The 24,909-nt window shown below is 39.4% G+C and overlaps 1 protein-coding gene across 2 annotated transcripts in view; it reads right to left on the bottom strand.

Moving 5' to 3' along the window:
* BCKDHB (branched chain keto acid dehydrogenase E1 subunit beta) overlaps nucleotides 1–24,909 on the bottom strand; it is a 249,587-nt gene that overhangs the window by 157,525 nt on the left and 67,153 nt on the right. For both annotated transcript variants that reach the window (XM_007536686.3, XM_060205427.1), the window contains exons 6-8: nucleotides 19,792–19,900; nucleotides 5,328–5,425; nucleotides 1,309–1,419 (exon numbers count right to left, since the gene is read on the bottom strand). In XM_007536686.3, coding sequence (XP_007536748.1) covers nucleotides 1,309–1,419; nucleotides 5,328–5,425; nucleotides 19,792–19,900 — 318 coding nt within the window. The remainder of the gene's footprint in view (nucleotides 1–1,308; nucleotides 1,420–5,327; nucleotides 5,426–19,791; nucleotides 19,901–24,909) is intronic.

The raw sequence follows: 24,909 nt of genomic DNA, 5'->3' as shown, positions 1-24,909 counted from the left end.
TCTTCAATTTAAATAAATGAACAGATAAGGCCATATAAGAAAGGAAAAAAAAAGGTTAATGTTTCTCTTTTTTTAATTTCAAAATTAAGTTGTCAAATATCTCATTCATTTTAAGCCAAATCCCCTTTTATCTATTCTTTTTTTTCAGAAATACATATGCACAGTAAAGTTAAATCATGGCAATAAAAAATAATTAATTTTTTTCCAGTAGATAAAGATTTAGCAATGTATGTATATAACAGTTCTATTTTATTAATCAATAAAAGAGAGTAAATCACAGTATCACTCTGCACACAATGTGCCAGGTAACAGATTCAGGAACTCATACTAGGAAGTCCTATCCTCTTTGTGCCATCTTCTGAAACACAACTGTACTTTCTATGCTTACACTTTGAAGACTATATATATTCCTCAACTAATAAAAAAATGACAAAGTAAAACAATGTTATCATCATAATAACTTCAAAAACACGCCCAAATACAGAAGATACAATTTTTAAACATTCCGAGTTTACAGGCTTTTTTTTTTCATATCATCCTTGTTAACATGGAAGTAGATGCACTTTATTTTATATAGATGTTAATATATAAGGGATGAGTTCAGAGGACCTCACCAATGTGTCCCAGAACCCTTACATCTCCAGAACCCTACTCCACTTTGGAAAGAAAGAAACAGGCTGGGAGGTATGGAGCGACATAGCAATGTTAGTGTCCAAAGGAGAAGCAATTACAGAAGCCAGACCTTCCACCTTCTGCATCCCATAAAGAATTGTGGTCCATACTCCCAGAGGGATAAAGAATAGAAAATCTTCCACTGGAGGTATGGGACACAGAACTCTGGTGGTGGGAACTGTATGGAACTGTACCCCTGTTAGCTTGTAATCTCGTTAATCATTATTAAATCACTAGTTAAAAAACGATAAAAAAAATACAGAGATAAGTAAGTAAATAAATAGTACCTGTTATTGGGGAGATGTGAAACTGTATCCTTGAGAAAATAGTAGTTTGGGAAAGCTTCCCATCTGTAGGGGACAATGATAAAATAGAAAGAAAAAAAGAAAGGAAGGAAGAGAGAAAGAGAGAGGGGAAAAACTGGCCACTAGGAGTTGTGGATTTGTATTGCCAACACCAAGCCCAACAATAACCCTGGAGGCAATAAAAAAAGAGGAGAAGGAGGAAGAGAAGACTGATGATGATGATAATTATGATGATGATCACTAAGCTAAAAATAGCAAGACAATTGCAATTGATCAAGAAATTTGGCCCAAGATTATGAGGCGACAATATCTATACACACTATATCCATACCTTGCAAACGGTATCCACATCCCAAGGTATTATAGTCCTTAGATCAATGACTTCACAAGATACCCCAAGCTTTTCTTGAGCCATAGCAGCCACCTCCCGGATCACATGGACCTGAAATGAGAAAAAAGAAACAAAAAATGACTAGAGAGATTCAGGCCTACACATCATCACCTAGGATCCTAGTCAGGGGATCCTTGGATTCTCCCATTGGTACTATGGGCCTAGTCCTCTAATGGGATGATCCCTCCCTTATACCACCACTGGTTACTTCCATCAGGAATGCCTTCATTAGCCCTTTTGTGGGCCTCTGGAGGACCTTACCCTCACTAAAAAACTAGCAATGGTAAAAACTGTCCCACAATCCAAAGGAAGGCTGGGTCATCCTACTCTGCCACTTGCAAAGGACTGGCCCTATAGTGTGTGCAGCCTAGAATATTCTCAGCTATGACCATAGACTTTCAGCTCAGATTGACAGGGACAAAGAGATTACTCAGGTTCCTGTGCTAAATATCCAGGTCAGATCAAGGTGGTAAATAGCTAATTATCCCTATTATTTTTTTTCCAAGTTTGGGAGCCACTCTCTGCCCTAACCACTCTCTACCCTAACCCAACTTTCAAGTTCTTTTCTCCACTCTGACACTATCTTCCCCAATAATATTTCTGTTTAATATTGGCCTTCATGTTAGCTGTCAGGCTCAAACAAATATTACTAAAGTCATGAGCTCCTAAAAACATAAAGAGCAAAAAGAATTTTGGTCCATTCTCCCAGAGGAGGAATTGTTAGAGGAAAATAACTAGAGGGTTCTGAACACTAGTTCCACCTGAATCCCAAACTCTTATTACCAGGAACCTTTCTTTTTTTTAATCATCACTGAGAGACTGAGAGGAAAGAGAATCTGGAAAATAGCTGAGGAAATTAGGCCCTGTTTTCCTTAATTGAGAGGGAATAGGAAAAAGAAAAAGCACCCAGAAGCTACATGGTGTAGGTATAACTTAGAAAGGAAGTGAAGACAGGGAATTAGAAGTGAATAAAACAGGTGGTGCAAAGCGCAAGAACTGGTGTAAAGATTCCGGTTCGAACCCCAGGCTTCCCACCTGCAGGGGAGTCGCTTCATAGGTGGTGAAGCAGATCTGCAGGTATCTATCTTTCTCTCTCCCTCTCTGTCTTCCCCTCCTTTCTCCATTTCTCTCTGTCCTATCCAACAACAACAATAAGAATTACAACAATTAAAAAAGGGCAACAAAAGGGAATAAATAAATTAACATTAAAAAATTTTTAAAAAGAAGTCAATAAAAATGGGCAACAGCTTCCACATGGAGTCATCCATCTTTGCCCATATGGCTCTCCTGCTTTTCTGGTGCATGCCCTTCTTATTTTCCTGACCAAAAGCTTAAAATGCTGGGGGAGATACCCTATGAAGAATATTTTAGAGTTGGGGGCTGTGGGAGACTTTTACAATCAAATAAAATTCACTACTTTGAATCTTATAAATACAAAAAAAAAAAAAAGCATGGGGCATATACTCAGTGGAGCACTACACAGCAGTTAAAAAAAAAAAGACTATATAATGTGTCCTTTAGAACTAAAAGATGGAACTGGCAGTGATTATGATTGACAAAATAAGTAAGGAAATAAAGGACAGTTATGGGATGATTTCACTTATAAGTGGAATATAGAAAACTGAAACACATGAACCTCAAAAATGAGGGGGGAAATACATGTACACACACACATATAGTCAGTTAATATCTATGGCCTTAGAAGAACTATGGTAGGTAGGTACATAGAACTTTGGTGGTGGGAATGGTGTGGAATTATACCCCTATTATCTGTAGGTATCTCTATCTCTTTCTCTCCCTCTTCTCCATTTCTGTCTCTTAAAAAATAAATAATAAACAAATAAACAAAAGTAAAAGGAAAGAAATAAAAAAGGCAGAAAAAATGGCTACAGGGACCTATGGATTCTTCATATAGGCACTGAGACCCAGCCATAACCCTATAGTAATAGTAATAATAATAATAATAATAATAATAATAAAGAAAAAAGTAAAGTCATTGTAAGAGATACTGGTTTCAATGACATCAACACAGAGAAGGTAAATTAAGTCACAAAAATTGATGAGGTTCTCTATGGAAAGCATGTAGATAGAGAAAGAAGAACAGAAATCATGTTGTATGAAAGGAACAGAAATCTAGGAAACTTACACATGACAGACATTCCAAAGGGAAATAAAGAGTTCACTAAGAAGAAACAAAAAAAAAGTGAAAAAAGTATAATTAGAAGCAAAGCAAATCAGGAGACATATTCCAGAAGCTAGAAGAAAGGGTTTCAGAAATAGTAGTCTGTGTTATATACCCTAGAGATGTGTCTGGGTTGGATTCAACAAGGATAAGTGATGTAAGCAGAAATAGTGTTAGGAAGTTAGCAGGAACAGAATTCATAAGGTTTAAGAATAGACAGCTAACTATCTACAAAACGAAGACCCCCCCGCCCCCCGAACTCATGATCTGAACCATTCCAGCCTTTAGGTTCATGATTAGTCAACAATTTGGTTGACTCTTTTTTTCAGTCACCAGGTTCCAGATGCTACCATGATGCCAAACAGACGTCCTTGGATAGACAACCCCACCAATGTGTCCTGGAGCCCCACTTCCCCAGAGCCCTGCCCCACTAGAGAAAGAGAGAGACAGGCTGGGAGTATGGATCGACCTGTCAACGCCCAAGTTCAGTGGGGAAGCAATTACAGAAGCCAGACCTTCCACCTTCTGCATCCCTGGGTCCATACTCCCAGAGGGATAAAGAATAGGAAAGCTATCTGGGGAGGGGCTTGGATACGGAGTTCTGGTAATGGGAATTGTGAGATGTACCCCTCTTATCCTATGTTTTTTGTTTTTAATAAATAAATATTAAAAAAGAATATATGGGTATTAACAAAGTAATTAAGTTCAGTAATAAAGAAAGGAGGAGGGAGTCAGGCGGTAGCACAGCGGGTTAAGCGCATGTGGCAGGAAGCACAAGGACCCACATGAGGATCCGGGTTCCAGCCCCCGGGCTCCCCACCTGCAGGGGTGTCACTTCACAGGCAGTGAAGTAGGTCTGCAGGTGTCTGTCTTTCTCTCTCCCTGTCTTCCCCTCCTCTTTCCATTTCTCTCTGTTCTATCCAACAATGACAACATCAATAACAACAATAATAACTACAACAACAAAAAGACAACAAGGCAAAAAAGGGGAAATAAATATAAAAAAAATTAAAAAAAAAAGAAAGGAGGAAGATATACTGATATTTAAGGAGAAGAGAAAGGAGGAGGTGGGAGGGAGTGGAGAACGTGGTGACTTGCATGCACCAAGTACAGGTATAAAAATACTTCTGAAGCCTGATAATCCAGTAAGACAATATTAAATTTAAAATTTTTTTAACATTGGGAAAAAAATAAAAGTTATGGGATTCTGAATTTGGATCACTGCAGGGATCAAAAAGGCTGGCAAAATCAACTCACAAGAGATGGCAGCAAATAAGTTGAAAAAGAGCAGATGGATTCCAAAAGTCTAGAGAAACAACAAGTACTAAGGATATGTGACGTGTGCCTCAGATGGAAGGTTTTTGTTTGTTTGTTTGTTTGTTTGTTTTTCCCTCTAATTGATGGACCATTTTTCCCCACACCATTTTATTTTAATTTCTGAGGAATAGTGGGGTACAAGATTATAAGATTACAGGATATGATTTCATCACCAATGTTCCACCACCCTCCCAATGATACCTACCACAGTGCTCACAAAGTCTTAGAGATTATTTGTTTAGTTCTGGTTGTTGTTGTTGTTGTTTTGCAAATTCACATGTCTCTAATGAATGCATCTTTTGTAAACTTTGTGCATTTTTGAATAGCTTTGCCATAGGTATGCATACTAATATGACTGGAAAGCTCCCTACCTTTAATCAAAAGGCAGCACCAGATACATATGAGCAACAGAGTTCCCAGTAGAGCGTGAACATCGCCAGCTGGTATAAAGGATACTGACCTGAGTTCCCCAGGCAACAAGAGTTACATCACTCCCTTCCTGGATGACTTCAGCCTGGGATAGTGGGATTTTATAGGGTTCAACTGGAACCTGTTCCACTGAAAATAAGACAGGGAGAGAAGTGTAAGCTTACTTACTTTCTCATGTGACATTTGTACAATAGAGAATAGAAGAAGTACAATGTACACCTGTGAAAACTGTAAGCTATCCAATAGACATGGAACATAAAAAGCACTTCAAGAGAGAGCTTATGTTCACACGTATCCATAAACTACTGCAAAATATATACCTGAAAGCAGAAGTACACTAGAGTTTGCAGTGAGTACCTCCCTAACACTTCCTCTCCACTATTCCAAGCTTTGGGCCCATGATTGCGCAACAATTTGTTTGGCCTCGTATGTTAACTCCTTTTCAATCAACAGGTTCCAGATGCCACCAGGATGCTGGCCAGGCTTCCCTAGATTGAAGACCCCACCAATGCGTCCTGGAGCTCAGCTTCCCCAGAGACACACCCTACTAGGGAAAGAGAGAGGCAGACTGGGAGTATGGACCAACCAGTCAACGCCCATGTTCAGCGGGGAAGCAATTACAGAAGCCAGACCTTCTACCTTCTGCAACCCTCAATGACCCTGGGTCCATGCTCCCAGAGGGATAGAGAAAGCTATCAGGGGAGGGGGTGGGTTATGGAGATTGGGTGGTGGGAATTGTGTGGAGTTGTACCCCTCCTACCTTATGGTTTTGTTAATTAATCCTTTCTTAAATAAAAAAAAAGCACTTTAAATAAAAATTAAGGACATTAGTAATATATCAATTCATTTATTGTAACAAATTTACCAGTCAGATGTCAGAACAGAAGAAACTCAGTCTTGAAGTTTTAGAGATTTACTGACTTTTTAAAATCATATTTTCAAGAACAGAAAATTTTCTTTACATCTAAAACTGTTCTTGAAAATATAATTTTAAAAAGTCAGTAAATCTCTAAAACTTCAAGACTGAGTTAACTTCTCAGACAAATTTTCTATGAAAGAGGAATAAGGGGTTAAAAAAAAAAGAACAGGAAAATAGATAGTATGGCCAGGTATTAATGTAGAATTGATTTTTGCATCTTGCATATTTGAACATTAACAATAAATAACAGTTGAAAATACCTTAATTTCCTCCTTTTTAGATTTTTTTTTAATGGCAACAGTGACAAGACCATAGGATAAGAGGAGTACAATTCTAAACAGTTCCCACCACCAGAATTCCATATCCCATCCCCTCCCCTCATAGCTTTCCTATTCTTTTTTATTAATTCATTCATTTATTTTGCCTTTTGTTGCCCTCATTTTTTATTGTTGTAGTAATTATTGTTGTTGTTATTGATGTTGTTGTTAGGACAGAGAGAAATGGAGAGAGGAGGGGAAGACAGAGAGGAGGAGAGAAAGACACCTGCAGACCTGCTTCACCTCGAACCAGGATCCTTAGGCTGGTCGGTGCGCTTTGTGGTGTACTTAACCCACTCTGCTACCCCCCCCCCCCCGATTCCCATGCTTTCCTGTTCTTTAACCCTCTGGGAGTATGGACCCAGGGTCATTATGGGGTACAGAAGGAGGTGGAAGGTCTGGCTTCTGTAATTGCTTCCCACTGAACATGGGTGTTGACAGGTCAAGCCATACTCCCAGCCTGCCTCGCTCTTTCCCTAGTGGGGCAGGGCTCTGGGGAGGTGGGACTCCAAGACACACTGGTGGGGTCATTTGCTCAGGGAAGTCTGGCTGGCATCAAGGTAGCATCTGGAACCTGGTGATTGAAAAAAGAGTCAACATATAAAGCCTAACAAATTGTTGACTAATCATGATAGGTATTTCCAAAACAGAGACCCCAAATCTCCATCTGCAATAGTCCAACCTTTTCAAATTTTTTAAATTTCATTATGAGAAAGAGGAGGAGAGAAAACCAGAGAATCACTCTGGCACTCTGGATACTGGGGCTTGAACTCCAAAGGACTCTGGCAAGGTAGGGTAAGAGGGAGTGGAGAGAGTGCCCTGATGCATGATGGTGAAAATGTGGGGGTGTGGGGCTCAGTGAAAGTGTTTCGCAAACACCTATGACAAGAAGACACCCCAGTGTCAACAGCCATACTGTAAGCCATTACCATTCCCCCATAAAGTGAATTTTTAAAAAAATCTATAAGCCTAAAAGGCATTTTTTCAGGGCCAGGCAGTGGTGTACCTGGTTAAGTGCATACATTACCATTCGTAAGGGCCTGGGTTCAAGACCCTGATCCCCACCTGCAGGAGGAAAACTTTGCAAGTGTTGAAGTAGTGCTTCAAGTGTCTGTGTCTCTCTTCTTCTCTATCCCCCTACTTTCTCAATTTCTCTCTGTCCTGTCAAATTAAATAAAATTTAAAAAATCATTTTGGGGGGCTGGGTGGTAGTGCAGCAGGTTAAGCACACGTGGCACATAGCTCAAGGACCGACATAAGGATCCCGGTTCAAGGCCCTGCTCCCCACCTGCTGGGGTGTTGCTTCACAAGTGGTGAAGCAGGTCTGCAGGTGTTAATCTTTCTCTCTCCCTCTCTGTCTTCCCCTCTCTCGATTTTTTCTGCCCTATGCAAGCATAATAATAATAACAACAACAAGGGCAATAAAAATCGGAGGGGAAAAAATGGCCTCCAGGAGCAATGGATTCGTAGTGCAGGCACCGAGCCCCAGTGATAACCCTGGAGGAAAAAAAAAATCATTTTAAAAAAAAAAGCTCTTCTTCATAAGGAGTTCTTATAGAGCAACAACAACAACAAAAACACTGCTACAGTAGGGTAATCTACAGTATACAAGCTAAGTTTGTTTGCTCAGTATCCTGTTGCAGTGTTCATAATTGAAGTAATAATTATATAATAATAATAATAAATACTGAGTGCTTACTATATAATTATGATTCTTAAATAATGAAGTTTCTGAATCTTGTCCTGAGTTAAATGATAGGATTATTCCTTTATCCTTTTCACTTATCTTTGAATTATTTAGTGCAGTAACATTGCACTGTAAAATTATATAAGCTTCAGGTGTGCCCCATTATACATCCATGTCTGTGTCTGCAAGTCAAGGCTTTGTAAACAAACGCAAGATCGTACCACAGACACTCATTCCTTTATATATTGTCTAGGGCTGGTTTTGCCAACAGCAAAACTTTGATTCTGTAAGAGACAGCAAGGCCTTCAAGTTTAAAAACATTTAGTATATCACCCTTTACAGAGCAAGTTCTGACAACCACAATTAAGAAAAACAAATATATATATAGATATATATCTATATATCTATATATCTTTAAAGGTTAATTTTAGTCATGTGCTGATGATTCACATCCTGTATTAAAAGGTCATGTGAGGTGGGGGAGATAGCATAATGGTTATGCAAACAGACTCATGCCTGAGGATCCAAGGGTCAATCCGGCACAGTACCATAAGCCAGAGTCAAACAGCAGCATGTGGGCAGCACATTTCCATCATGTCCTCTTTGCTCTGGCAGCATGATCCAAATGCTAACTGAAAAGTCTGGATGTCAGTACACATTTGCTTACCAGTCTGTGGCCACGCTTCAAAAGCTCACTCTTTTCCACTTTGTAAATCAGGTGCCAATTGATAATTAGGAGACTACTGGAACACACAACTCTCAGTGCTGGAGCACCAAAACAAATATGTTGGCACTTGGACTCCTTTGAAAACTTGCCACTGGGTGACTGACTTCTTCACTGTACTGAATTAATTGCTCCGAATAATAACCCTCATTATTTTAACAATTGATTAAGAAACAACATGGCAAACAAAGCTTAGTCCTCCATCAAAAAAAAAAAAAATGCAGAGGATTAGGTTCAAAAAGAGTCCTACAGACAACCCCACCAATGTGCCTTGGAGCTCCGCTTCCTCAGAGCCCTTCCCCATTAGGGAAAGAGAGAGACAGGCTGGGAGTATGGATCGACCTGTCAATGCCCATGTTCAGCGGGGAAGCAATTACAGAAGCTAGACCTTCAACCTTCTGCACCCAACAAGGACCTTGGGTCCATAATCCCAGAGGGTTAAAGAATAGGAAACCTATCAGGGGAGGGGATGGGATACGGAGTTCTGATGGTGTGAATTGTGCAAAGTTCTACCCCTCTTATCCTATGGTTTTGTCAATGTTTCCTTTTTATAAATAAAGTTTTTTTAAAAAGAGCCCTATGTAAGAATAGCCAAAAGATCTTATCATAGATTTGCATTCGTTAAATCCTGAAAACAGGAGAACAAAATATAATTTTAAGAGTTTAAAATTTTTTATTATTATTATTTATTTATTAAAAGGAAACACTGACAAAACCATAGGATAAGAAGGGTACAACTCCACACAGTTCCAACCACCAGAAGTCCGTATCCCCTGATAGCTTTCCTATTCTTTAACCCTCTGGGAGTATGGACCCAAGGTCATTGTGGGATGCAGAAGGTTGAAGGTCTGGCTTCTGTAATTGCTTCCCCGCTGAACATGGTTGTTGACAAGTCGATCCATACTCCCAGCCTGTCTCTTTCTTTCTGGGGAATCGGAGCTCCAGGACACATTAGTGGGGTCAACTATCCAGGGAAGTGTGGTTTGCATCATGCTAGCATCTGGAACCTGGTGGCTGAAAGGAGAGTTAACATAAAAAGTCAAATTGTTGACTAATCATGAACCTAAAGGCTGGAGTAGTACAGATGAAGAATTGGGGGGGGGGAGAGTTTTCTCTGTTCTGTAGATAGCTAGTAGGCATATTTTAGTTATATTCCAAAGGACCCGTAGCTATACTAGATTTTTTGTTTTGTTTTGTTTTGTTTTGTTTTTTGTTTTTTCTGCCTGAGCCTGAAATCTGATATGCAGGTGGATCCTAGTTATTGTCTGGGGAGATGATGTCATGGCTGGAAAAAGGACTGGAAAGCTGGATCTGGGAAGTGAGTAGCTCCCTAATACGGGAAAGGTGTATAAATATTGTTGACTGTATACCCCATCGATTTGATCTGATCTGGGGCCCTCAGAATATAATTTTAATGTGCCCATTTACTTAAATTTAACAAACAGGTCATGTGAAAATCAAGATATAAGTCACAGGAGCTTTTAGTTATAGTGATTTAAAAGATACATATTCCAAGAACTGGCTACCAAAATTCTTTTTTTTTTTTTAATTAATCAGAAAGCTAGAAGAGAGAGAAAGAACCATACATCGATCTGATACATGTGCTGCCAGGGATTGAACTTCAGGACTTCATGCTTAGGAGTCCAACACCTTACCCACTATACTACCTCCTGGACCACATGCTACCAAAATTCTTACATTTCTCTCCCCTACGACTAACAGCTTTTCAAAAGAGCAGATGAGAAAAACTGGATCTGTGACATGCCAACATCCATGTTCAGTGGAGAAATAATTACAGAAGTCAGACCTTCCACCTTCTGCACCCTATAAAGAATTTTGTTCCAGATTCCCAGCAGGATAAACAGGAAAGCTTTCAAGGGAGGGGATGGGATGCAGAGTTCTGGCAGTAGGAATTTTGTGGAGTTGTACCTCTCTTGTCCTATGGCCTTGTCAATATTCCCATCTTATAAATAAATTTTAAAAAATTGAAAAATAATAAAAATAATAAATACTATGATAGGTAAGAAAAGAACAACAACAACAACAATTAAGGAAGCTTCCAATGGAGGGATGGGATACACTACTCTGGTGGTAGGAATTGTAGGAAATTGTAACCCTCTTATCCCACAATTATTGTGGGATCTTGTCAGTCATTATTAAATCAGTAGTAAAAAGAAAATTAAAAGGAAAAAAACTGAATCTGAAAAACACTAAGTAGATTCTTATTTTCATAGCAGGGCTAGCTGAGGTCACTTTCAAATTACCTTCTCAACAAAGCACTTGTGAGCAATCCAAGGAGAACCCCTTCAACATCAGAGAAATGCTGATATTAAAAAAAGTAAGTATAATTAAGATCAAATAGCTCACTTGGATAGTATGTTGCTTTGACATGTGCATGAATCAAATATGAGCCTGGTCCCCTCCACATAGAAGGAATCTTGGCATTATGATTTCTTTCCCTTCCTCTCTGTCTGTCTACCTTCTGGAAGGAAGGAAGGAAGGAAGGAAGGAAGGAAGGAAGGAAGGAAGGAAGGAAACAAACCTTTATAACATCAAAACTCAAATGATGTAATTTTTGCTTAAATATCAGTGAGAGAGATGTCTAACACATACTGTAAAAATTAAATTATAATTATAATTATATTGCAAATGCAGTTATATTTCTTTTTTTCAAATATTTATTTATTCCCTTTTGCCACCCTTGTTGTTTTCTTGTTGTAGTTATTATTTTTGTTATTGATGTCGTCGTTGCTGGATAGGACAGAGAGAATAGAGAGAGGAGGGGAAGACAGAGAGGGGGAGAGAAAGATAGACACCTGCAGACCTGCTTCTCCACTTGTGAAACAACTCTCCTGCAAGTGGGGAGCCAGGGCCTCAAACCGGGATCCTTACGCTGGTCCTTATACTTTGCGCCTCCTGCGCTTAACCTGCTGTACTACTGCCCAACTCCCACAATTGTATTTCTTATTAAATACACACTAAAAGACTCATAACATGAATCAGTCTATGCTTAAGCCCACTGGTCCCAATCCTCCTCTTTTCCTTCAAAATTTCTTTCTTTCTTTAATGCAGTGATAAAGAATGAACCCCATGAACTCATGGACCATATCATTAAGTATTTTCCCTGACCCAATTTTCTGATTTTTATTTTTATTCTTACTTTTGAGGAGAAAGAGAGAGAGAGAAAAAAATGAGATGACGCGATGTTTCACCATCCATACAATTGCCCAGCACTGTCCACAGTGTTCCCATGTTCAAACACAGGTAAGGAATGCACTCTACCAAGTGAGCTCTTGCAGCCCAGTCCATTTTCTTCTAATTTGTGTATTACCTTTAGGTTTACAAAAACAATTTCTAATAAAGCAGAATATGGGGCCAATACATACATACTATGCATGTGTTCATTCAATAAGTATTGTATACCCATTAGTATCATGCAAGATGCTAGAATATGAAAGTGTGCAAAAGGTTCCATGGTGTAATGGCTAGCGCTCTGGACTCTGAAAGTGCACAAAAGTAATGCAGTCCTTGAAAAGTACACATTTGGCTAGGAGTTATGAGGATGGAAAGAGCTAATCAGCAAACAAAACCATGGTACAGCACTGAAGACAAACTGGTCTACAAATGCACAGGGCCCCAACAGTCAGCTGGTAAGGATCAAAGAGGGTTTACCACCAAGAAAGCACAACTAATATAGAGAAAACAAAAGGAACAGGAGGAAAAAAAGGTGTTACAAGGAAGTAGAGATATAAAACTCTATGAGTATACTCTGATAAACATGTGTGAAACAGATTTACATGGCATTTCATTTAAAGGTGAATACTGAGGGGGCTGGCTGGTGGCACACCAGGTTAAGTGCACATAGTAGGAAGCAAAAGGGCCCGTGCAAGGATCCCAGTTTGAGTCCCTGGCTCCCCACCTGCAGGGAGGTCGCTTCACAAGTGGTGAAGCAGGTCTGCAGGTGTCTATCTTTCTCTCTCCCTCTCTATCTTCCCCTCCTCTCTCAATTTCTCTCTGCCCTATCCAAAAAAAAAAAAAAAATCGAAGAAAAATGGCCACCAGGAGCAGTGGCTTTGTAATGCACTCACTGAGCCCTAGCGATAACCCTGGAGGCAAATATATAAAATAAAATAAAATAAAATAAAATAAAATAAAATAAAATAAAATAAAATAAAATAAGGATAGTGAAACCTTATTATATTCCTAAATTCTTAGGGGGGAAAATTCAATTCCTTCAGGTTTAATATATTCATACTCATGTAATAAGAAAATAACAACTCAGTCTTAACGATACAAGTCCCCCTATGAAGCATACTGTTGCCATTACAAAGATAATAGGGTCATTTCTCTGCCCTGGCACTAATCTACAGTAATGCTTTCTCACAAATGTGAACTCAGTAGGGCTTTTCTTCATATTGTATTAAACAAGATGTTGTGATAAAACATAAATGCTCTTTTTAAAAAGAAATAGTTTTCTAAAATATGTTATTTTATGCTGCCTGATTACTAAGGGCATATTCAAAATTTCCGCACCTGAAAAAGCCTATCTTGTTTGCAGGAATAGTCTATCAGAAGAGGATGAGCAAATCCATCTACCCAAGAGCCTGGTCGCAGGCCTGTCTGCAGCTAATGAGTTTGGTGATCTCTGACAAAACATTATATTACTGTTGTGCCCCCAGCCTCCCACCTGTAAGCGGTGAAAAACAAATGTGTCATCTGCCACATGACAGGAACAAAATGAGGACACATTAGTCACTGTAGGCATCCTTTCAGCTCAAAAGAAAACAGCTTTCAATTTAAGATAATTAAGTGACAAAGTCATTAAGACCAGGAAGTATTCACTCTCAGATCAGTAGTTTTTATCTCTATTATTTACTACTTAAAAAAAAAAGATATTTAACTGTATACTACCATCTCTATATTGAAAATCGGCCTTTTTACAAATAACCTTTCAGATTTGAGGCTTTAATGATCCTGCTCTTGATAATTTATACTTCTGTACTAACAACTACTTCTGGCATTAATGAGTATGTATAACAGGAAAATGAAACACACTTTTATTCTCCACAGTTGTACCTAATCTTCCCTTTAGCTCTTTGCCTCAAATTACTGCAAAGCAGGGCCGGGTGGTGGCACACCAGCTTAAGTACATGTGTTACAATGCACCAAGGACCCAAGTTCAAGTCCCCAGTCCCCACCTACAGGGGAAATGCTTTGCAAGTGATGAAGTAGTGCTTCAAGTATCTATTTTTCTCTCTCCTTATCTTCCCCCTTCCCTCTCTGGCTGTCTCTATCCAATAAACAAAGAAAGATTAAAGAAAAAAAATTTTTAAGCCTTAAAAATTACTGCAAGGCTAAAGATTAATAATCTATTATTATAAGAGCTGGTTCTTTAATTATTTTTACTGAATAAAGGCAGAGAGAAATCTAGAGGAGAGGAAGAGAGGGGCAGAGCCACCTGTAACACTGCTTCACTACTCAGGAAGCTCCCCCACCCAAGTGGGAGCCAGGGACTTGAACCTGGGTCCTTGTACATTGTATTATGTGCAATCAACCAGGTGTCCTACTAATGCATTATAATAAAAGAAAGAAATAAAGGGAGAGAGAGAGAGAGAGAGATGCCAGAGCAGTGAGTCCAGTGTCCTTGGATAGTGGATGATGTCATAGGTCAAATCATATCCAGGAGTCAGGTAAGACCGGAAGAAATTCAAGCTCCAGCAAAAGGTAACCAGTGTGTCTCATAGCTAAAGGATTGAAGTCAACAGCTATAGCTCTTGTGACTCCTCTGAGGGAAACTGCTGACATTGGTAAAGTAAAACAGAGGAGTTGCCAAAGGGATTATTATAGTCTTTGTTTTCTTCCTGCTAAGAAATCACTAACAATGTGACGTTTTGAGGGCCTTCAATATTCAAATGACTAAGACTTAAAATAAATACCAGTTTAGAAATGGATGCTTTTTTCTTTTCTTTTTTTTTAATTTTTTCATTTTGGGGGGAGTGGAAAGGAAGGGAGGAGGAAGGGAGAGGTTAGCTATGAAAGTCCTAATAGAAAAATGAAAATCTGGGAGTCAGGCGGTGGCGCAGCGGGTTAAGCGCACGTGGCGCAAAGCTCAAGGACCAGCGGAAGGATCCCAGTTTGAGCCTCCGGCTCCCCACCTGCAGGGGAGTCGCTTCACAGGCGGTGAAGCAGGTCTGTAGGTGTCTGTCTGTCTCTCCCCCTCTCTGTCTTCCCCTCCTCTCTCCATTTCTCTCTGTCCTATCCAACAATGATGACATCAGGAACAACAATAATAACTACAACGATAAAAACAACTAGGGCAATGAAAGGGAAAATAAATAAATATTAAAAAAAAAGAAAAAGAAAAATGAAAATCTTACTTTAGGAAATGTATAAAATGAGAGAATGAGTTGGCATGCTACAGAGGCTGGGGGAAAAATTTTACCAGAAATCATTGTCACCTGACCCTGGGTACCAAGAAATATATTTCCCAGACAAAGAGCAAGAGACAGAGAGGAAAGAGAGATACCACAGTACTGTCGTCCTGCTCGTGAAACTTCCTCTTTGCATAGTGCTCCTGTATCATGGCCAGGAACTTGAACTCAGTTCCTCACACATGATTACTTTGAAAATTACTTCATCGGTCTAAATCAACATATATTCTGTGACACATAAATGCCATCCCTACATGTTTATTAGCCAAAAGAAATGAAATAAGAAGTTCACAAAAGCACTTGTACATGAATGTCCAAGGGGTCAGCAAACTCCTCACTTAGTGCTTCTGCTTTGCCATCTGTGTGACCCAGGTTCAAGTCTGCCCCCCACCTACACTGGACTGGAGGAAGCCTCAGTGATGTGGTGTCTTCCCCTCTATCTCTATTTGTCTCTACCTGAAAAAAAAAAATCTGCTAGAAGTAGTGAAGTCCCAATGAAGACAAAGACAAAAACAAAAATAAAGACAAGATAGAAAAAGGAAGAGGAGAAGACAAGGATGAGAAGGAAAGAAAAAGAAGATTGTCCATTTAAAACAATAGTTAGAAAGGACATATGAAAAAAAAAATGAAAGAAAAAAAAAGAAAGGACATATACACCCCTTGTTCACAGACACATTATTCACAATAGACAACCAGTGGAAGCTGCCTAAAATGCCCATCAACAGATGAGTGAGCTAAAGAAACTATGGACATATTCTAAAGACTCAATCACACCCATCCAAAAAGATATGTGTATACCTATGTTCATAGCAGCACGATTCGTAATAGCCAAAACCTGGAAGCAACCCAGGTGCCCAACAACAGATGAATGGTTGAGAAAGTTGTGGTATACATACACAATGGAATACTATGCAGTTATTAAATGTAATGAACCACCTTCTCCAGCCCATCTTGGATGGAGCTAGAAGGAATTATGTTGAGTGAGATTAAGTCAGAAAGAGAAAAAGAGGGAATCTGGCAGCAGCGCAGCAGGTTAAGCACATGTGGCACAGAACACAAGGACCGGTGTAAGGATCCCGGTTCGAGCCCCAGATCCCCACCTGCAGGGGAGTAGCTTCACAGGCGGTTAAGAAGGTCTTCAGGTATCTATCTTTCTCTTCCCCTCTCTGTCTTCCCCTCCTCTCTCCATTTCTCTCTGTCCTATCCAACAATGATGACATCAACAACAATAATAACTACAAGGGCAACAAAAAAGGAAAGAAAGAAATAAATATTAATAAAGGAAGGAAGGAGGGAAGAAAGAAAGAAAGAAAGAAAGAAAGAAAGAAAGAAAGAAAGAAAGGAAGGAAGGAAGGAAGGAAGGAGTATGGGATGATCCCACTCACAAATAGAAGTTGAGAAAGAATAGAAATGGAAACCCAAAGAAGAATTTGCCTGAGTCTGGAGTATTGCACCAATGTAAAAAACTGGGTGGAGGGTGGGGGTAGATTTTCAGCTTCACTGTAGAGGGGACACAGACCTATGGTGGTGGGAATGGTGTTAATATATACTCCTATTTGAAAGAAGAAGAGCAAGAGGAAGGAGAAAAAGGAGGAGGAGAAAGAGAAGGTAGAGAAGGAAAAGACTGAAGGAAAAGCAGCAGCTGCTATGGGATATATATTGCATGGAATACTACTCTGCAATCAAAAAGGATGATACTGTGTCCTTTGGGACAAAAAAGATGGAACTGGGAGTGATTATGCTTAGTGAAATAAGTAAAGAGATGAAAGACAACTACCAGATGGTTTCACTCATATGTGGAATATAGAGATCTGATTCATATGAACTGGGCAAAAAAAAAAAAAAAAGGCAAGAAATTTATTCTTAAGAGGGGGCCGGGCAGTAGCACACCAGGTTAAGCACACACAGTACGGAAGTACAAGGATCCCAGTTCAAGCCTCCAGCTCCCCACCTGCAGAGATGTCACTTTACAAGTGGTGAAGCAGGTCTGCAGGTGTCAATCTTTCTCTCTCTCCCTCTATCTTCCCCTTCTCTCTCAATTTCTCTCTGTCCTATCAAAAAAAAAAAAATTGTTCCTAAGACTTGCAAGAACTCTGGTGGTTATCTTTCAAAGGTGGGTGGATACAGAACCCTGGTGAAGGGTGTGGTGTGGAACTATACACTGTAACTTTGTCTTAAATTTTAATTTATTTACAAAATAAAAAATAGAAAATATCGACAAAACCATAGGATAAGAAGGGTAAAATTCCACACATTTCCCACCATCAGAGTTCTATATTCCATCTCCTCCACTGAAAGCTTTCCGATTATTTCTCTGGGATAATGGTCCCAGGATCATTATGGGATGCAGAAGGTAGAAGGTCTGGCTTCTGTAATCTTATAATCTTGTAACATAATATTAATAATAAATAAAAATTAAAAGAGAGTGTCCATATCAGACTTGAATAAAATAGCCAAAAACTGAAAACAATAATGTCATTTGTACAGAGGAATGAATGAACTGATATATCCATGTAACATGCAATTTGAATGGAAAAGGAATAAACCAGGCAATAGCGTGAATTGCAAAAATATTAGGTTGAGCTTTAGAAGCTAAACACAAAAAATCAAATACATGATCCTGTTTATATGAATCCTAAAACCATACATTCAACTTATAGTAAAGAAAAATCAGAAAATGACTATGGAAAGGCAAAAAAGAATGACAAGAAAGAAGATTCTTGAGTAGTAAAAATGTTACTAAGTCATAGTGGTTATTTGGATGTATAGATAAGACTGTCAAACCTATCAAACTAAATTTAGTATCAGCACATTTTAATATATAGAAATCATATCACAGGGGTTGGGCAGTGGCACAGAGGGTTAAGCTACACATGGCACAAAGCACAAGGAGGGGCGTAAGGATCCCGGTTCGAGTCCCCGGCTCCCCACCTGCAGGGGAGTCGCTTCACAGGCATTGAAGCAGGTCTGCAGGTGTCTGTCTTTCTCTCCCCCTCTCTGTCTTCCCCTCCTCTCTCCATTTCTCCCTGTTCTATCCAACAACGAATGACATCAACAACAACAGTAATAACCACAACAAGGCTACAACAACAAGGGCAACAAAAGGAGGAAAAAATGGCCTCCAAGAGCAGTGGATTCATGGTGCAGGCACTGAGCCCAGCAATAACCCTGGAGGCAAAAAAAAAAAAAAAGAAAAGAAATCATATCACAATAAAATAATACTGAGCTTAATGATGCAAGAAAATGAATGCTATTCCAAAACAGCTTTTCTTGATTCAAACATAAAATATCATTTGGACACAGTATTTTTTTTTATTTAAAAGATCTACTATAAGAGCCAAGTGGTGGTGCACCCAGTGGAGAGTACACGTTACCGTGCATGAGGACCTGGCCCCCACCTTTGGGGGGAAACTTCATGAGTAGTAGAGAAAAGATGCAGGCATCTTTCTCTTTTTCTCTCTCCCTTCTAGTTTTCTCTGTCTCTATTAGAAAAGAAGAAAGAGGAAGAGGGGGAGAGGTAGGCAGGCAGGCAGGCAGGCAGGCCACCAGGAGCTGTGCAATGGTTCATGATGGCACAAAACCCTGGCAGTAATCCCAATGAGGGAAAAAAATCTACTTAAAAATAAATAAATAGGGGGCCAGGTGGTGGTGCACCTGGTGGAATGCACACATTACAGTGCGCAAGGACTAGGGTTCAAGCCCCCAGTCCCCACCTGCAGGGGGAAAGCTTTGTGAGTGGTGAAGCAGGGCTGCAGGTGTCTCTCTGTTATCCCTCTCTATTATCCCCTTCCCTCTCGATTTCTGGCTGTCTCTAATAAATAAAAGATAATTTAAAATTTTAAAGAATAAGTAAATAAATAAATTCTCTTTACTTTTTTCCTTGCCTGTCAAAAAAATAAATCTACTATAGCTGATAAATAAAAATAATCACAGATAAGTGTTTACAGAATCAGGCTCTGAGTCAAAAAAAATAATGACCAAACATCTCAGTCTCCCTTAGACAGCCATTCCAGCATAGACCTAATGTCAAAACAGTAATAGTGCCTTCTTCATTTTCAAAAGTTTCCTAATTTAGATCTGGACACTCTGGCTAAAAAGACATTTGACACTATTTATAATGCAGTGAGATCATTCAATTTTTCTTTCAATCCACATCTACTATGCATCTGCTGTATAGATTAAACGTAGTCACCATGGTCTTGCTACCATTTTACACTGTTTAACTATTTCCAGAATTAAATCATAGAAAAAATAAATGGATTTGCCCCAAACTTAACATAAAATATACATCTGGCTACAAGCTAAATACAGAACAAATCAGAATATTTTTCTACAAGGAAAACATAAATCATATTTTTGAGCTGTAAGAAACAAATAAAGATATTCACAAAAAAAACAAAATAAAAGAAACCTTTACCTGCTGCTCTGTAAAGTATTTTAGGTTCAAAAAATATGCAAGGATTTTTATCCTCTATGCATGACAGAAGAAGTCCTTTGGCCTGGAAAGGGCTTCTGGGTACAACCACCTGTAAAAACAGATTTTTTTTAAGACAATTTAGTGAAAATGCATTCTAGTAAGCTCACTTACAAGAAAGGTTGATATTTAACAAACATTTGCTACTAATTTAAAGTAGGCATCTGACATGTATTCTTACCTTAATTACTACTATAAAATTTACATTCTGTCCAAAATAAATTCCATTTGCTTAACAAATGCTTAGCAGATGCCCAATACAAAGTAGTAATTAATTATTCTACTCTTAAGGAGCTTAAGCTTGTATGTATGTAGATATGCATGTATGTATGTATCTAACTGTCTGTGTATAATAATAAAAAGGAATTCAAAAAGAGCATTCATCAAACAAAACAAACAAAAAATCCACATCCTCCTGTACAAGACAAATCAGATTTCTCTACCAATACTCTATTGTTGCCTTTAAAAGGTATACCTTCCATTTTTCCTCCTTCCTGTGAATTTCTCTCCTCCAAATGATCCTTGCTCATGAAGAATAAATTCTTCATTCCCTAAGTGGTAAGCAATGCACTCTGACCTTTACCATCCAGCCACTACAGTGTCTGTTATTGCAAAGCCACAAGAAATGTCTATGAGGCAAGGTGGTGGCTCACCTGGTGGGACACACATTACAATGCACAAAGATGGGGATTCCAGCCCCCAGTCCCCACCTGCAAGGGGAATGCTTTGCAAGTGGTGAAGCAGGGCTGCCAGTGTCTCTGTGTCTCTCTCCCTCTCTATCACTGCCTTCCCTCTCAATTTCTGGCTGTGTCTAACAAATAAAATAAAACTAAAAAAGAAAAAGAAAAAAGAAAGAAATGGTTGGGAGTAGTGTGTAGCGCAGTGGCGGAGTGTGCCACCACATTTGCAAGGTTCTGGGTCTGATGCTTGGCACCAAGCAGAAGGAGCAAGGACACCTCAAGAATGGTGATGCAGTGCTTTGCTCACTCTGTCGCTCTTAGTCTAGCCCTCCAGCTCTCCAATCTCTATCCCAATCTCTCTGCTTCTCTCTGATTCTAAAATAGATGTTTTACTGAGGAAGTAGTTCAGTGTAAAGGATCCTGTGAGTACCCATTCATTGGGGAAACTGACGATCCTTCCTAGCCGACTGAATCCACTTGGATCCCAGTCACTTTCAAAGCCAGCAACAAGCAGCTCCTGACAGCTTTCAAGCTGTTGGTCCTGCTCTTCGAGTCCTCCAACTTAATGTTGAGGGGCTGTCCTTTGCCAAATGCGTTATCTTCGCCCACCCTGTTCAGCGCTCGACGTCTCATCATCCAATCTGGTCTCCTGCGCCTGCACTGAACTTCTCTATTCCAGACTCTTGGAAACAGAGTTGGCAGTAAGCTGAGGTGGGGAACGGTCACCTCATCACAGACCCCTGCAAGCGTCAACCCGGCTTTGACCTAGCACGTTATGATTGGGCCCTCCTCAATCGAACAGGCCATGGCCGGTGCGCCGCTATGTTCCTTCGCTGGGGAGCCAGAGACGACCCGAACTGCCCCTGCGGCTACAGACAGACTATGACCCACATAGTCAACGACTGCCACCTCTCCAGATTCAAAGGAGGTCTCAAAACTTTACATCAGGCTCAACCTGACGCTGTTGACTGGCTGCGGAAGAAGGGCAAACGCTAGAAGAAGTGTAAAGGAAACATATATTTGTGTCTTTGGAACCACATTAGAGAAGGAAGGAAGGAAGGAAGGAAGGAAGGAAGGAAGGAAGGAAGGAAGGAAGGAAGGAAGGAAGGAAGGAAGGAAGGAAGAGGGAGGGAGGGAGGGAGGGAGGGAGGGAGGGAGGGAGGAAGGAAAGGAGGGAGGGAGGGAGGGGAAACAGAAGAAAGGGAGAGAGTAACAGAAGGAGGAAGGGAGAGAGGGAGGGAAGGAGGGAAAAGAAGGAAGAATTTGGGTATCTTATACTTTCAGTTGACAGGAAAGGATTTCTAGAACTTCCTGAAAATGAGGTTGATCATAAGGAAGATGATGACAGTAGATAAGACGTGTAAATTGAGCCACACCTCCTGCTTGAATTAATTCATCTACTGTTCATAACAACTTTATGAGGTTGTTATTACTTTCCCAACAGAAAGAGAAACTGATGCAGCTGGGGAGATAGCTGAGGGGGCCAAATACATAGCTGGTATGGATGGGTCCCTGGGTTCAATCTATGGCACTAGTGGTGCTCTGGTGTCTCAAAAACAAAAACAAAAAATCCACCTGCCTGACATTCTAGCATTTGCTTTGCTAGAATTTGCTTTTCCCACACAGTTCTTTGGTACCAGAAACCAAACTCTTAACTTCTAGATAATCTGAATTCAAATTATCGACTTTAGCCTGTTTTTTTTAATTTTTTTTATTATCTTTATTTATTTATTGGATAGAGACAGTCAGAAATCGAGAGGGAAGGGAGGGATAGAGAGGGTGAGAGACAGAGAGAGACACTTGAAGCCCTGTTTCACCACTTGTGAAGCTTTCCCCCTGCAGGTGGGGACCGGGGACTCAAACCTGGGTCCTTGCGCATTGTAACGTGTGCACTCAACCAGTTGCACCACCACCCAGCCCCTTAGCCTACTTTTTTAAAAGACTGCTAAAGCACTGCCTAAAGATGTGTTACCTTGTGTCATTTTTTGATATTTTACTTATTTTACTTTACTGAGAGAGACAGAGAGAAACACCAGAGAACTGCTCACTCTGATTTATGGTGGTGGCCGGGGATTAAACCTGGGAGTTCAGAGCCTCAGGCATGAATGTTGCATAATCATTATGCTGTCACTCCAGCCCACCTTGTATCATTTTATATCAATATAATTTTCTGTGTTATGATTTGATACCCCTCTTTAAAAACTTTTTAGATGTAGATACTTCACTACTTGTTGAAAGAAGTCTATGGTAAAGTTACAATGAGATGGTAGAACCTGGAACATAAAAATTGTGTACTGTAATATAATTTACAAATTTAGAATATAAATACCAGTATCTCCAGCAAGACCTTATCTATATCATAGATTATTATGCACACATCAAGAATATTTCCAAAGGGGGTGGGGGAGATAGCATAATGGTTATGAAAAGAGACTCTCTTGCCTGAGGTTCCAAAGTCCCAGGTTCAATCAATCCCCCACACCACCTTAAGCCAGAGCTGAGCAGTGCTCTGGTATTTCTGTTTCTCTCTGCATCTCTCTCAAAAATAATATAAATTAAAAAAAAAAGAATATTTCCAAAGGTAAAAAAGACAAGTATTACACAGAAAATAATTATGAAAATAAATCTAAATTTATCAGAAAGAATCCTTAAGCAAATTAATTCTAGTTTTCAAAATCACTACATTTTTATAAAAAGAGTTATAAATTTTTTAATTCAGCAATAAAATGAGGCTAGCAAGACAGTATAATGATTATGAAAAAGACTTTCATCTGGGCTCCAAGGGGCCATGTTGAGTCCCCAGCACCACCATAAGCCAGAACTGAGCAGTGTTCTGGTCTTTCTCTCTGTGTCTTTCTCTATATATCACACCAATTAAAAAGTAAATAAAAAAATTTTTTTTTTAAAAAATTCAGTAACACCAATCTATTTTGTTTTCTATGAATATCTGTTAAATATAAATCATTTACCATGATGCCCAGTGTCTTTAGCTAATGTTTCTACTTTATACTTTCTCTTCATCAGTCTTCTTTAGCTACTCTGTGTTTATATTTTTTCATAGTTGAGATAAAACAGAAAAGGAGGAAGAGGAGAAATGGAACTGAAAGAAAATATCTGCTGTTAAAACTATAGAGTAGATTGGGGGGAAAGGTCAACAAGGTAGTGCAGAATTTACATGCCAGGGGATTTTTGGCTTCATCTCTTTATACTAGAATGGAGCTTGGACTTTTTGCTCTCTCAATCTCTCAATCTCTCTCTCTCTCTCTCTCTCTCTCTCTCCTCTCTCTCTCTTTCTCTCTCTCACTCCCTCTCTCTTTCTCTCCCTCTCTCCCTCTCCCTCTCTCCTCTCATATAAAAACTCTCATATCTCAAATGAAATAAATTAATCTTTTTTAAAAAATTTAAAAAGAGTATCATCAAAAACACTAAATGTTTATCAATATTTAACTCAAGCACAAAAACTGCCGTTGTTTCAATCACGGCTTCTGTACCAAGCTATCACTTCTAATTTATACAGTAAAATTATGTTACACCTAATCAACTAAAAAAGTTTTCTGACTTTGGAAGAAAAAAGGCAGGTATAAACACATATATGTTCACAAGCAATTCAGTATAGAGACTAGTTGGCTATATCTGACCTTACGTCATGATTTTTTTTAAGGCTCTTCAATAAATACAAGCAGAAATTTTAAGAAATTAAGTCTTCTAATACACAAACTATGCTTTAATCAAAAGAATTAAGCAACTGAAAAAAAAATTTAAGATAGGGAGTCGGGCTGTAGCGCAGCGGGTTAAGCGCAGGTGGCGCAAAGCACAAGGACCGGCATAAGGATCCCGGTTCGAACCCCGGCTCCCCACCTGCAGGGGAGTCGCTTCACAGGCGGTGAAGTATGTCTGCAGGTGTCTATCTTTCTCTCCTCCTCTCTGTCTTCCCCTCCTCTCTCCATTTCTCTCTGTCCTATCCAACAACGACAACAACAATAATAACTACAACAATAAAACAAGGACAACAAAAGGGAATAAATAAATAAAATAAATATTTTAAAAAAATTTAAGATAATTGTTGAAGACTATAAAAGAGAGATGCTTCAAAATTAATTAAGGAAATTCTCCCTAATCTTAAGACTAGAAAACACACCTGGGTTAAGTAGTCTCTTTCTCCATTTAAAAATAAGGAATACGGGTCTGGCGCTGGTACACCCAGTTGAGCATACACATTACCATGCACAAGAAATGGATTCAAGCCTCCCCTAGTCTCCACCTACAAAGGGAGGGAGCTTCAAGAGTGGTAAGGTGGTGCTGCAGGTATCTCTCTTTATCTCTTCCCCACCCCTCTCAATTTCTCTCTATAAAAGTAAGAGGAGATTCGGGTGGTAGCACA

The sequence above is a fragment of the Erinaceus europaeus genome, chromosome 13 (assembly GCF_950295315.1).
Source record: "Erinaceus europaeus chromosome 13, mEriEur2.1, whole genome shotgun sequence".
In the NCBI taxonomy this organism is placed as follows: Eukaryota; Metazoa; Chordata; class Mammalia; order Eulipotyphla; family Erinaceidae; genus Erinaceus; species Erinaceus europaeus.
Note: the sequence above shows the minus strand (reverse complement) of the source record. Positions and strands in the feature narration are given on the sequence as shown.